We start from the raw sequence: 15752 nt of genomic DNA on the forward strand, positions 1-15752 counted from the left end.
ACTGCAATAGTTTAACATGAATGTTTGTCACCAGTGGGAATATATTGCTTGGCTTAGTGAACTATGTAATGCTTAAAATCATTTTCATTTAATTATCTTCCTTTAAATCCACCTGAAATTTTCGTGAAATAAAGGAAGCTTGAGAGATGACTGATTTTTATCTTAGAGAAAATCAGAAAATACTGATTATACCATACTGTAAATTTTTTTCTGAATCATTCTGAATAACAGTGGTTATTAACAGTAACTGACTACATTTCAGAGCATAGGTTAACAGCATGCCATCAACTGGGGCATATGCCTTAGGCACCCAGGGTATCTTTTTGGCCTGAGAACTATATGTACCACAGGTTTCTCTCTTCAGTTATTTAACTTTTCTCGGCTTTATAATTCTCTAGCTATAAAAAGAGTTTTTCCCCAGCCTGTTTCATTTTAATATTAAAATTTGGCTTTGGTTTAACAGGGTGGTGTTCTTCTGTGCTCCCTGACAACTTTACTGGTTTTTTCACGTGGATTGTCTTGGGTAATATGCCACAGGCTGGCCTAGGGAGAAGGGAAATTCTAAACTTCTTTTTATAATGATTAAATCCTTAAGTAAGAGAATCTGTGAAAACTTTTAGCCTTGGAAGAAATGGCCCATGAGTTTCTCTTATTAAATACAAATAATTATGCAAATTCTTTTATGATCCTTGGTTTCCCCCTTTCCCTAATCTTCGATGCGTAAAGATAATAATCTATTAGGTAAAGTATTATTCTATTGGCGGTCATTAAAATTCAGCTGTTTATCTTCCTTCTTTATATTAAGGCCATAAGGTCAGGCTTCTGTTTGCCTGGTTTTATGAAAGTAACTGTGGGAGTGCATTTGGTTTGTGGGGGTATTTTTTGTTTTTTGTTTTTAATAGCAGGAGTGAATCATGATTATTTCTATGCTTAACTGATTTTCTTATGAAAAAAAATTTTTTTAATGTAGCTTCACCAGGTGATATGGATCAGACACAAATTGAGCCCAATCTGTACCTCACATCCGTATTTACAGGTAAGATTTTTTTACTTCAAAAGTTTCAGATTTTTTTCATTTCCTTCTTTCTTTCTCTCATAATAATCAACACAGTAGAGAAAATAATTCCAATTTTTTATTCTTTTAAAATATCTATAAAGTCACCCCAGGTATAGAACTCCCTTCATGCACTAAACTCAACTCTCCAAAAGTTAGGAGACCAAAAAAAAAAAATCTATCATTTCCTTTTGGAAAGTTTATAAAATGTTGAATTAAAAGCCTGCAGGTGTGGTATTCAGAGCACTGAGGCTAGTACTCGAGATAATTCCATCTGGGGGAGGTTATTTGTTGGGACAGGACACTGTTTAAACTTTGAAGTCAGTTTTAAACAAAGTGAAGCAGCTGGAACCTGGCATAAGAAGAAACAAATCTTTCACATTAACTATTGCTTTTTGGAGAAAAAAAGATTTGGACTTGTTTTTACAGGTGCCAATACATTTATTCTTCCTATAGGAACTGCTGTATTTTTATCTTAAATTATAAATTTTAAAATAAGCATTTGTGAAGTCACTTAAAAAACAGAAGCAATAGTAACCTTAAAAAATGTAATAGGGTTTATATTTCTAAAACATTTTGGGTTAAGACTATAGTAACATTTTAAAGCACTCTTTTAAACATGAAAGTAAGGAAAGAAATGTTTAATACTGACTAATTCTGTAAAGCAGAGGCAAATCTCATTTTACATACTATATACTTAACATCAAATGACCAGGCATCTTCTTCATCAAGGCTTGTATATTTGTTCTCAAGCACTGAAGCTATGATATTGCAAAATCTGTAGGGCTGGGTTAAGTATGCGAGGAGAATTGAATACAGCAGGATAGTTTAGCAGCTGCTTAAACAAGGAATTTAAGCAAGTGTAGATGAACCCAGGGTGGACAGGAAAAAATGCTTCAAGAACTCAGTAAAACACAGCTGAAATACTGTAACATTTTCATAGACAGCTGGGAAGCAACTGTGTTGCTGGAACTCAGGGTTGATTTTAAAGACTGGATCTGGTCAGCGTGAGTCTAAGCAAGCTGGTAGCCATGAGGAACCACAGACTCTCTAGGTAGAAACAAATCAGTTTGGTTCAGCAATCATTTTAAGGCCCAATGTGTACCTAGCATTATGCTACAACTTTGTAGAATGCAGAGGTAAACAAGACAAAGTCGTTGTCCTCAGGGGGCACATTTAACAGGAGCAACAGACCCACAAGCAAATAACAGTAATACAAGACGATAAGGTCACAGATACTTAGTGTGTACCTACTGTACTAGTCACTCGGAAGACAATGAGTGTAAGCCGCAATCCATGCTCTTAAGGAATATATTGTCCAGTGGAAGTGACAGACACATAAATAATTACAGTGCAGTCTCCTAAGTGCTGCAGTAGCGTTGCTTTCAGAGAATAAGGCATCCGCAGTTAACAGGAGAGGAACCCCTGTATTTCACCACTACGGCTGGGAAAACAACTCAGAGAGTGTAATTCATCTGTACATGTTCTTGAGTATTCAGGGTCTGCAGACCCCTTAGAGACATTGATAGCTATGACTACCTGCCTCCCTTCCAAACTGTACTTACATGAAAATAATTTGCATATGGTTTCAGGGTATTCACAGATAGGTCCTGGGTCACCCATCCATGGACTGTGGATTCAGATCCTTCGGGTACTTGATGAAAGATTATTACCTTTGTTTCCTTTTTAATTTTATTTTTAAATGTGCAGTGTGTAAGAAACTCATCTTGATCTGCATGTAGAAATACCCAAATCCAGGCAATTTAAAGTCACTATACTATCTATTCATCAACTCCTAGACGAATCCCATAAGTTTCTGTGGCTTATGCCATGTGCAGTTACTGAATCTGAGCGAGGAGTGTGCGGTGCTGCATTCTTCTGTGAAGTTACTGAGGAATTTTTTACTTCTTTTCTCTGCTTGCCTCCTGTTGTTTTAGGAGAGACTGCTTTGTTTGGATTCCTCTCAGTTTGCAAATAACAGAGACATAATAATGGGTTACCAACTGTTTGAAGATTAGAGTCAGAATCTAAAACCTGCTGATGAAATGGATTATCTAAACCTAAAAGCTTTTAGAAAGTTATGTATATGTATTTTTAAAAATACACGTGTGATAGACAGGCAAATTCTTAAATGGACATAAAAAATCCTGTATTATTACTTTATTGCTTAGAATAAATTAGTTTTAGATTTTCTGTTCCTTAGTCTTACAAAGAACAGAAAACAAAATTTCTTTATGAATTTTAAATATTTTTAAAGCAAAAAAATTGAATTTCAAATGTCTAAAGAGTTTTATAAATACGACTTAGGATGCTTCAAATACATGGTCTCGCTCAGTGACATCTCCCGCTTAAATGCATGCCAGGTTAAATGACGTGCTGCCTACCCACGGAATCAAGGAATAGTCTCCCTTCTTTAAAAACAAATCTGAAAACAGCTGTTGAAACAATTACATCATAGAGTAATGACATGACTGTGGAAAGTTAAAAAGTCAAACTTTGAAAGCATCAAACTACATTTAATATAGGTAGAAAATTTATGTTTGCTTTAATGATGATTTATTAAGATATTATGTCTTTTCTTTAAAAAAAAATTAAACTCTGTGAGGACCATAACTGGATATGAATGTGACTCTTTTTGCCTGTTAACAGTGATGCTCTTGAAAAAAAAGTTTCCAGTCTAAAAAATTCTCTTTTAAAGCTCTAAAACTGTGGCTGTTTAGCTTGTGTAAATGAGCGCTTCAAAAAACCTTTCCAAAATGTACATTAACAAACACCTTTAGATAAGGTGATGCATTTTATTGATATAACTCATTGATTAAAACTCAGTTACTGGAGTTAAAAGTAGCATAATTATTTGGAGGCCTTCTAAAGCTGTGGGGTTGTTTTCTTAGTGTATTTCAGTGACACATTCTTATCCCTCTCTCCTAAGTCAACTGCCTTTTGCAGCCCACTCTGAGGGTCATTGCCTCTTAGGATAATTTCTTTCCAGTTCCATAGAAGTAAGTGCTAATCTGTTTTAAGTGCTTTTTATTTGCCAGCACTATTCAAAACACTTTATATGCATTATCCCATTTAATCCGCATAAAACCCTCTGAGGTAGGTACTCTTACCTTTATTTTGTAGATGAGGAAATGAGGGTTTAGAGAAGTTATGTAACTTTCTGAAAGTCCCTTATCACTCATTCTCCCTCGTACCCCTTACCTATTTTTCATTATAGCACTCATCATCACCTGACATAATATATGTTTGTGTCCTTACTTGTCATTTGCCCTTCACATCCCGCTGGGATATGATGTCAGTGAAATTAGAGCCTTTGTTTTCTTCACTGCCAAAATCTCCAAAGTCTAGAACAGTGCCTGGCACATAGGTGCTCAGTTGATATTTATTGAGTTAACAAATGGATGAGCCTAGAACTGCCCTCTTACGGAATCCAGGCTCTTATTCCTCCCCCTTCCCCTTTTACTCCTTCCCACACGAAAACCTCACACTGACAGTCTTGATGGGACCATTCCCAGGTGACTGAACAACAGGCCTCATTTGGAGCCCAGACTTGACTGATCATAAAGGGACTTGTGCTTGAAACTTCATCACTGCTCCTCTCCTTAGCTGCCCGCTACCATTACATACCACTAGTAAAATGGAATTTCCCTCAACAACCTTTAAAAGTACTAATTTTTTATGTGGATAATTAAGGTATTTGGTATCAGGCAAAAAGCAGTGAGTTGTAGTCTCAGCTCTACCAATTATGAATTAGTTGAATTATACTAGACTCTTTTGAAAACCTTGTGTGACTCTTCATTCTTGGGTCTCTTCCTACTTATCTAACACTTCCCTTTTGTGTTCCTCTATTTTCTCTTTATTCACTTTTCTTTGTCCTTCTCTTATTTCTGTCATCATTTATTTTGTTCTCTTTTTCTTCATTGCCTTCCACATCTTTTAAGTCCTAGCTCAACTGCTACTTCCACCTAATTTAAACCAAGTATTCCTCTACATGTTTATCTCCACTACTAGGTGTTTTTTTTTTTTCCAGTTTTACTAGGATGCTGATTTTATTTTTAATTTTTTTTAACATCTTTATTGGAGTATAGTTGCTTTACAATGGTGTGTTAGTTTCTGCTTTATAACAAAGTGAATCAGTTATACATATACGTATGTCCCCATGTCTCTTCCCTCTTGCATCTCCCTCCCACCCTCCCTATCCCACCCCTATAGGTGGTCACAAAGCACCGAGCTGATCTCCCTGTGCTATGCGGCTGCTTCCCACTAGCTACCTATTTTACGTTTGTCCACTACTAGGTTTTAAGCTTCTTGAAGATGAGGACTATTTCTTTTTCACCTGTGTATCATCTTCTCAACACCATCTTAGCTCCATACATACAGTAGGCTTGTATAGATGTTTAGTTAGTGAGCATATGCTTTTGGAAAGCCCACTCTGACATCTCTGTGCCTCAATTACCTTTACCTTGTCTTCCTCCCAGAATTACTGTTAGGATGAGATAAGATGATAGGCAAAAGATCTTTGCAAAATTTTAATTGCTGTATAAATATAAGGCAGTAACTACAAGAAATAGCATAACTTTACAATAATTGAATTTAATATGTTCCTTGAGACTTGGAAACCTCGTCAGGGTCCAAAAAAAAAATAGTTATAGCTCTTGTTACATCACTGAACAATTTAATCAGTAAGTTAATGTGCAGAGTAGAAAATAAAGGCACATGTAAAGCAGTTTTGTGAAACTGGATAACAGAGAAAAGAAGAATATCTGGCATCAGTGTCGTTTTTGACAGATATGTAAATACTGCAAGGCATGGAATTTTTCTTAATCGGGGGATGATAACATTTAATTTTACAGGTTGAAAATTAATTTTGCTCTCAAACCTTAGTTATATCCTGTGTTGGTTTTTACTTTATTGACGAGGTAAGCTCTGAGCTTGGATACTTCTCTTGGTTATTTTGTATATTCTGTATCATGGCTTTGTAAAATGTCAGAATATTTAAACAATGCTTATGTCCTATGAAGATTTTTAAAAAGAAGTTCTTATTGTTTCTTTTTTTAAAATTTATTTCTTTTTAAAATTTATTTTTATTTTTGGCTGCGTTGGGTCTTTGTTGCTGCGCTCAGGCTTTCTCTAGTTGCGGCGAGCGGGGGCTACTCTTTGTTGCGGTGTGCAGGCTTCTCAGTGCGGTGGCTTCTCTTGTTGTGGAGCATGGGCTCTAGGGTGCGCGGGCTTCAGTACTTGTGGCGTGTGGGCTCAGTAGTTGTGGCTCGCGGTCTCTAGAGCACAGGCTCAGTAGTTGTGGCGCACGGGCTTAGTTGCTCCAAGGCACGTGGGATCTTCCCGGACCAGGGCTTGAACCCATGTCCCCTGAGTTGGCAGGCAGATTCTTAACCACTGCCCCACCAGGGAAGTCCCTTGAATGTTTATTTAATATATATTTTTTCAGCATTTAAAGTGTGTTTGGCATCATTCCAGACACAGGGACTACAAGTACTGAATAAACCATAAGTTTCTTAATTTTAGTTGTTATCATATCCTGACAGAGCTAAATTTCAACAAGTCTTTTCCTATTTAAAATATTTGTTCTATTTAAATTGATATAATAATTGCTTTCTTCTTAAAGGATTGTGCTGTGGCATTACAGTTTGTAGTACTGCTATAATTATACAAAATCTTATTTCCCTTTCCTCTTTTATTAAAAAAAATTGATACAAGTAACAAAAAGGAATGGTATATTAAAATAGTCTTTGTTAGACTTCCTAATATGAAAGGAATTTGTCTTTTACAAGTATTTTGATCATCTTGAACAGCTGTTATTGAGTCATCATTGAATCTCCAAAACTGACTACTTTTACTGTGGTCCCTATAAAAACTTGATGGAAAATTTCACTTTATTCCTGTGGAAACTATTTTAAAAGTATAAAGGAGTTTTAGAAAAATTACTATGACTCTTGACTCAGAAGTCTTTAAGATTATTTAGGATAATTTACTTTTAAGATGCTTGTTATCATGTATATATGGTAAATACATGAAATTTGAAATGAGGATTTTTGTGGTCTTAAATAGTACCAAGTTGGCATTCTTTACGTTCTTAGGCAATGTGCTTTTTAAACTTAGAGGAGTGAATTAGGGTATACTCAGATAGATATACATATGTAGTCAACTCTGGGTTTGTTTTTTTTTTTTTTTTTTAAAGGATTTTCTTATTTATTTATTTATTTATTTATTTATTTTTTTGGCTGTGTTGGGTCTTCGGTTCGTGCGAGGGCTTTCTCCAGTTGCGGCAAGCGGGGGCCACTCTTCATCGCGGTGCGGGGACCGCTCTTCATCGCGGTGCGCGGGCCTTTCTCTATCGCGGCCCCTCCCGTCACGGGGCACAGGCTCCAGACGCGCAGGCTCAGCAATTGTGGCTCACGGGCCCAGCTGCTCCGTGGCATGTGGGATCTTCCCAGACCAGGGCTCGAACCCGTGTCCCCTGCATTAGCAGGCAGATTCTCAACCACTGCGCCACCAGGGAAGCCCCCAACTCTGGGTTTTTTTAAGCATATTAATGAATTCTTCCTTTCAAACTGCCTCCCCTACTTGGTCGTACCTAGCATTTATCATTTGTACCACAGGTTTGGGCACTTGTATACCGTCTTAGTCTATTCAGGCTACTATAACAAAATGCTATAGACTGAGTGGCTTTTAAGCAACAGAAATTTATTTCTCACAGTTCTGGAGGCTGGACATCCAGGATCAAGGCACCTCTTCCTGATTCCTGTGTCCTCACATGGTTGAAGGGCTAGCATGGTCGAAGGGGCTAGCAAACTCTCTGGGGCCTCTTTCATAAAGGCACTACTCTCATTCATGAGGGCTCCATCCTCATGACCTAAGCACCTCCCAAAGACCACGCTTCTTAATACCACCACACTAGGCATTAGGATTTCAACATATGAATTTTGGGGAGACATAAACATTCAGATCATAACATATACTTTTAAAATATTGTCTCTTAATTGTTCAGGGGTGGGAGTGGAAAGGAGGGTGTATTTTATCTCTGTGACAAGTTCTGAGCACCTTGAGAAAAGAAATTATTGCAAATGCAGTCCTTTTTTGATCCCCAGAATTATTTAGGAAAGTTTAAGGCACATAAATACTCAGGTACAGTTGTTTAGCTGACGGAGTTTCTCCTTTTTACAGGTGGTGAAGCAGTTCCACTCTTCACTTCGCAGACATCATCTGCCAAGATGTCCGTGACGCTACCCTCAGTGAACCTGGAGGACTGCTCTCAGTCTCTGAGCATCAGCAGTGTCCAGGGGGACACAGAATCCTCAGGAGCAGATACCTTCTGAATGTGAAGTGAGAGCCAGTACAGTATGTGTGCTACTGGTTTTGAGGTCATTTTTCTCTGGCATAAAACTATCTCTCAGACTATTTTGGTCCTTCAACATATTCAGGAAAACAATTTTTTTATTTTTTATTAAAATGAAAAGTGTAATTTGGGTATTTAGGTAACATTTTTAAATAAAATAACTTAAATGGATATCATCATGAGTCTGTGTTATTTCTTAGAATCCTGAGGCAGCATAGAATAGTGGAAAGGGCATAACTTTTGACATCTAAAAATTTATTCTACAGATAAAATTATCTGTACTTAGTTATGAAATTAAGTTGCTCAAGGTTATTCATTCCAAATTTTTTATAAGAGCAAATAATTGGAAGCAATCAAATGTCTCTCAGTAAGGAACTGATTAAAAAATTGATAGTACAACTGAATACTAGGTGGCACAAAAAAGAATTTTAAAATGTTTATGTATTGATATGGAATTATCTCTGAGATCTATTGGGGTTTTTTTCATTGATTTTATAAAATTGAAGTATAATTGATTTACACTATTATGTCAGTTTCAGGTCTACAGGATAGTGATTCAGTATTTTTGCAGATTATATTCCATTATAGGTTATTGTAAGATACTGGGTATAATTCCCTGTGCTATACAGTAAATCCTTGTTGCTTATTTATCTTATATATAGTAGTTTGTATCTGTTAATCCCAAACCCCTAATTTGTCCCTCCTCCCTTCCCTCTCCCCTTTGGTTACCACAAGTTTGTTTTCTATGTCTGTGGGTCTGTTTCTCTTTTATATATACATTCATTTGTATTATTTTTTAGATTCCACGTATAAGTGGTGTCAGTATTTGTCTTGTCTCACTTACTTCATTAAGCATAATAATCTCTAGGTCTGTCCACGTTACTGCAAATGACAATGTTTCATTCTTTTTTATGGCGGAGTAATATTCCATTATATATATATATATATATATATATATATACACCACATATCTGAGATGTATTGTTAAAGTGAAAAAGGCCATGTGCAATATAGCGTATGAATTATGCTACCATCATTTAAAATGAGGTGGGGAGGAATCCAAATATATGGCACGTACATACATATATGCTTACATACACATATTTGCTTATGTATCCATTAAATATATTTGGAAGGATAGACAAAGAACAGCTAACTTGGTCTCCAAGGAGGGAGATTGAGTGGCTAGGTGATAGAGAGGTTGAGTGATAGGAGTTAGGTATGACTGTATTTACTGTGGATTTTTATATACCTTACATGTACACCTTATAAATCTTTATAGTGTATAAACCTCTGAAATGTGACTGGATTAACTTTAAAAGTATAAATACATAAAATTAAAAGAAAATAAAACATGGCTTCGTAATCAGACACATGTATGTTCTAATTCCAGTTTCTTCACCTTGGTCTGTGATGGGGCAAATAAACCCCTCCTTCACAGCTGCCTGGGTAAATGGGTTTAACACCTGGTTTGCAGGATACTGGGGATTATCAATTATGTTGGGAGTAGCACCCACCATGGTGTCTGGTACCACATAAGTGCTCAATTAATGGTGGATGTCATTATCTTGAGGGGTTTAATAAGCATCCTACACTGGACAGTAAGCATATAAGAAAGAGGGCAGCCTAGCATTAGCAAAGACATTTATCTCTCTGAAAATTTTTTTCTGTGACAACTAAAATTCAAACAGTAACTATAGTCATCCTTGACTTTTCTCAGCATTTTCTGGTGAGTCTCAGCCCTGGCTGCACAGTAGAACCTCTGGGAGCTTTAAAAATGCCTGGTTTCCATATCCAGGGATTCTGATTTAATTGATCTGAGTGGGACCCAGGCATTGGTGTGAAAAAAGAAAAAAGACCTTCCCAGATGATTTTAATGTGCACTCAAGGTTGAGAATTACTGAAGAGCAATTTAGAATTCCTTAAACTTCTAGTAGGACCCATTGTCAGGGGAACTTAGAGAGAGTCTGAGTGTTTTTTCTCACTGAAGATAGAAGATTCAAGAACCTGTGGAAACTCAGAAATGTGTCCACACATGTTTCTTCTTATGTCACAGCTCCTCAAGCTTCACTCAGATATTTGGTTACTGAAATGCTCTAGGTTTCACTTTAGAACCTATTTTTCTTTGCTATGGCCTTTTAGACATGTCTGCTTGTAATAGTTCCCATTAAACAAGAAGAAGAAAAATGCTGTTCTCTGGATCATAATTTGTTTTTGATGTTCACTTACAAGTCTCTGATATACGAAAGCTGCCGAAATGTTTCTAAGTGCTGCTTCGTTTTAAACATTACCGACCCCCCACCCCAGTTTCTGGTTTTCAGGACTTTTTCTGTTTGGGAAAGATGTTTCTTAATTTTCGCAAAAGCATTTTAAATGATTTTAATTATTGTGATTAAAATATTTTTATTCCATCTGCTTCTTTTTTCTTTAATTGAAGTATAGTTGATTTACAAAGTTGTGTTAGTTTCAAGTGTAGAGCAAAGTGATTCAGTTATACTATATATATAGTTTATATATATACTTTATATTCTTTTTCAGATTATTTTCCATTATAGATTATTATAAGGTATTGAATATAGTTCTGTGTGCTATACAGCAGGTCGTTGTTGCTTATCTATTTTATATATAGTAGTGTGTATCTGTTAATCCCAAACTCCTAATTTATCCCTTCCCCACTCACTTTCCCTGTTAGTAACCATACGTTTGTTTTCTATGTCTTTGAGTCTATTTCTGTTTTGTAAATAAGTTCATTTTGTATCATTTTTTTTAGATTCCACATATAAATGGTATCATTTTGTCTTTCTCTGTCTGACTTAATTCACTTAGTATGATAATCTCTAGGTCCATCCATGTTGCTGCAAATGTCAATATTTCATCCTTTTTTATGGCTGAGTAATATTCCATTGTATGTACCACACCTTCTTTATCCATTCATCTGTTGATGGACATTTAGGTTACTTCCTTGTCTTGGCTCTTGCAAATAGTGCTGCTATGAACATTGGGATGCATGTATCTTTCGAATTAGAGTTTTCATCTTTTCCAGATACATGTCTGGGGGTTGGATTGCTGGATCATATGGTAACTCTATTTTTAGTTTTTTAAGGAACCTCCATACTGTTCTCCATAGTGGCTGCACCAATTTACATTCCCACCAACAATGTAGAATGTTTCCCTTTTCTCCACACCCTCTCCAGCATTTATTATTTGTAGACATTTTGATGATGGCCATTCTGACCAGTGTGAGATGATACCTCATTGTAGTTTTTTTTTTTTAAATAAATTTATTTATTTATTTATTTAGTTTTGGCTGTGTTGGGTCTTCGTTTCTGTGTGAGGGCTTTCTCTAGTTGCGGCAAGCGGGGGCCACTCTTCATCGCGGTGCGCGGGCCTCTCACTATTGCGGCCTCTCTCATTGCGGAGCACAGGCTCCAGACGCGCAGGCTCAGTAGTTGTGGCTCACGGGCCTAGTTGCTCCGCGGCATGTGGGATCTTCCCAGACCAGGGCTCGAACCCATGTCCCCTGCATTGGCAGGCAGATTCTCAACCACTGCGCCACCAGGGAAGCCCCTCATTGTAGTTTTGATTTGCATTTCTCTAGTAATTAGCGATGTTGAGCATTTTTTCATGTGCCTATTGGCCATCTGTATGTCTTCTTTGGAGAAATGTCTATTTAGGTCTCTTGCCTATTTTTTGATTGAGTTGTTTGTTTTTCTGATATTGCATGAGTTGTTTGTATATTTTGGAAATTAATCCCTTGTTGGTCGCATTGTTTGCAAATATTTTCTCCCATTCTGTATGTTGTCTTTTCATTTTGTTTATGGTTTACTTTGCTGTGCAAAGTCTTTTAAGTATAATTAGGTCCCATTTGTTTATTTTTGTTTCTATTTCCATTATTTTAGGAGATGGATTCAAAAAGATGTTGCTGCAATTTGTGTCAAAGAATGTTCTGCTTATGTTTTCCACTAGTTTTATAGTATACAGTCTTACATTTAGGTCTTTAATTCATTTTGAGTTTATTTTTGTGTATGGTGTTAGAGAATGTTTTAATTTCACTCATTTACATGCAGCTGTCCAATTTTACTCAGCACCACTTATTGGAGAGACTATCTTTTCTCCATTGTATATTCTTGCCTCCTTTGTCATAGATTAATTGAGCATAGGTGCATAGGGTTTCTTTCCTGTTCCATTGATTTATATGTCTGTTTTTGTGCCAGTACCATACTGTTTTGATTACTGCAGCTTTGTAGTATAGTCTGAAGACAAGGAGTGTGATTCCTCCAGCTCCTTTCTTCTTTCTTAAGATTGTTTTGGCTATTCGGGGTCTTTTGTGTTTCCATACAAATTAAAATTTTTTTCTTTTAGTTCTGCGAAGAACTAAAGAAAAGAACTAGGTATTTTATTCTTTTTGATGTGATGGTAAATGAGATTGTTTCCTTAATTTCTCTTTCTGATATTTTGTTGTTAGTGTATAGGAATTCAACAGATTTCTATATGTTAATTTTGTATCCTGAAACTTTACCAAATTCATCGATGAGCTCTCGTAGTTTTCTGGTGGCATCTTCAGGATTTTCTATGTATAGTGTCATGTCATCTGCAAACAGTGACAGTTTTACTTCTTCCTTTCCAATTTGGATTTCTTTTATTTCTTTTTCTTCTCTGATTGCTGTGGCTAGGACTTCCAAAACTATGTTGAATGAAAATGACAAGAGTGAGCATTCTTGTCTTGTTCCTGATCTTAGAAGGAATGCTTTCAGCTTTTTACCATTGAGTATGATGTTAACTCTGGGTTTATCATATATGGCCTTTATTATGTTGAGTTATAGTCCCTCTATGCCCACTTTCTTGAGTTTATATCATAAATGGATGTTGAATTTTATCAAAAGCTTTTTCTGCATCTATTGAGATGATCATATGGCTTTTATCCTTCAGTTTGTTAATTGATGTATCACACTGATTGATTTGCAGATATTGAAAAATACTTGCATATCTGGGATTAAATCCCATTTGATCATGGCACATGATCCTTTTAATGTATTGTTGGATTCAGTTTGCTAGTATTTTGTTGAGGATTTTTGCATCCGTGTTCATCAGTGATACTGGCCTGTAATTTTCTTTTTTTGTGATATCTTTGTCTGGTTTTGATGTCAGGGTGTTGGTGGTCTCATAGAATGAGTTCAGAAGTGTTCCTTTCTCTATAATTTTTTGGAACAGTTTCAGAAGGATAGGTGTTTACTCTTTTCTAAATGTTTGGTAGAAATTACCCTTGAAGCCATCTTGTCCTGGACTTTTGTTTGTTGGGAGTTTTTAAATTAGTGATTCAATTTCAGTACTGGTAATTGGTCTGTTCATATTTTCTGTTTCTTCCTGGTTCAGTTTTGGGAGATTGTACTGTTCTAAGAATTTGTTCATTTCTTCTAGGTTGTCCATTTTATTGCTGTATAGTTGCTTGTAGTAGTCTCTTACGGTCCTTTGTGTTTCTGTGGTGTCGGCTGTAACTTCTTTCTTGTTTCTAATTTTATTGATTTGGACCCTCTCCCTTTTTTCTTGATGAGTCTGTCTAAAGATTTATCAATTTTGTTTATGTTTTCAAAGAACCAGCTTTTAGTTTCATTGATCTTTTCTACGGGTTTTTTAGTCTCTATTTCATTTATTTCTGCTCTGATCTTTATTATTTCTTTCATTCACTAATTTTGAGTTTTGTTTGTTGTTCATTCTCTAGTTCCTTTAGTGTAACGTTAGGTTGATATTTTTCTTGTTTCCTGAGGTAATCTTATATCGCTATAAACTTCCTTCTTAGAACTGCTTTTTAGCAAAAACATTTTTTATTTAAAGGTGTTGGTAGTTTTTTCACCCTAATCAGAAAACCTGCCTTTTCTAGTTTAAGGTAGAAGTATAATCTTTGATTTATTCCACTCTGTATGTACTTGAGCTTTTCTTAAAAAAAAAAAAAAGTTTAGTATCTTTTCATCAGTATTTTGTTTGTTTATAGGATTATTTCTGGCCAAGTTTCTGTCTGTATATATTCTGCCAAGCACCTCAAACTTTTTGGAATAAAATTTTGTATGTAAAAGTAAATGGTAATTTTGATGTTACAAGCTTTAAAACGTTCATTTTATATTTAATTTTATAATTTCCATCTTCCAGAGTGGACTATTTAAAAGACATGCTGTTAATAAGTAGATTCTATCAAGATCAAGGCTGTTACTATTGTTGGGCTTACATGCCAGGGTAGCAGGTATTTTAAATGTTTCATTGGTTTAAATCCTAAAATAAATTTGCTTTTTGTGCATTTTAATAGAATCTTGAAAAAATGTTTTTATTTTCAAAAGATGATTACATCAGTATATTTCTTATCACTTGCATATTTCTGATCTCTTAATTTTTCTTTTATAATATTAAACATATATTTTAAACAGTTTTATACTTTTTCTATTAAAAACTCAACATTTTTCTAAAAAATAAATAAAATAGCATTTCTTAGTTTGTGGTGGATTACTGCCCCCGATCCAAGAATAATTCTGTAGTTGAAACATTTTTTGAAACAACTTTTTAAAAATGTCCTAAAGCCATCATTTCCTTATAGATGAGTAACTTGAACTTCTGTGATGTTGCTAAGAAGAAACCCACTGAAATATTCTTTTCTACTATACATCCATATATGTATCTGTTTAACAAAAATTAACTCTGAAGGCTGTTGGGCACACAGTGCGGTGTGGATACTTATGGCCCAGGCTGGGTAGCCATCTCAGGATTCATTCTCTCCCTTTGGTCATCTGCCTCTCCTGGAGAATGAAGGTTGACCAAGGAATTGTCTTTTCCTAGTATGGAATCACCATTTGGTCACCTAACATCAGTTACACAGTAGTTTTAAAAACTCTCTTACAGATGCATTGGAAAAAATGAATATTATAATGAGAAATCCCATCATTACATTTCAGAAAATTTCAGGAAACCAGTTTTTTACTTGACCTAGCTCATGCCAGGAGAATAGATTCCAAGTCTCAGACTGTCAAACCTTTGAGAGTAATCAGCCCGTGTCTGTACTTCTTTAAAAATTAATTAATTAATTTTATTTATTTTTGGCTGTGTCAGGTCTTAGTTGGCAGCACGCGGGATCTTTGTTGCGGCATGCGAGATCTTTTGTTGGTGGCGTGCGAGCTCTTCATTGTGGTGTGCGGACTTCTCTCTAGTTGTGGTGCACAGGCTCCAGAGCACATGGGTTCTGTAGTTTTGTGGCACGTGGGCTCTCTAGTTGTGGTCTGCAAGCTTAGTTGTCCCGCGGCCATGTGGGATCTTAGTTCCCCGACCAGGGATCGAACCTGTGTCTCCTGCATTGTAAGGCGG

At 36.0% G+C, this 15752-nt stretch overlaps 1 protein-coding gene across 9 annotated transcripts in view; it reads left to right on the forward strand.

Annotated features, from left to right (window-relative positions):
• KIAA0586 (KIAA0586 ortholog) overlaps positions 1 to 8579 on the forward strand; it is a 117645-nt gene extending 109066 nt beyond the window's left edge. For all 9 annotated transcript variants that reach the window (XM_057544076.1, XM_057544078.1, XM_057544079.1 and 6 more), the window contains 2 exons: positions 971 to 1036; positions 8237 to 8579. In XM_057544076.1, the coding sequence (XP_057400059.1) occupies positions 971 to 1036; positions 8237 to 8388 (218 nt within the window). In that variant the 3' untranslated portion in view covers positions 8389 to 8579. The remainder of the gene's footprint in view (positions 1 to 970; positions 1037 to 8236) is intronic.
• Positions 8580 to 15752: the final 7173 nt, after the last annotated feature.

Source organism: Balaenoptera acutorostrata, chromosome 3, assembly GCF_949987535.1.
Source record: "Balaenoptera acutorostrata chromosome 3, mBalAcu1.1, whole genome shotgun sequence".
NCBI classification, from domain to species: Eukaryota; Metazoa; Chordata; class Mammalia; order Artiodactyla; family Balaenopteridae; genus Balaenoptera; species Balaenoptera acutorostrata.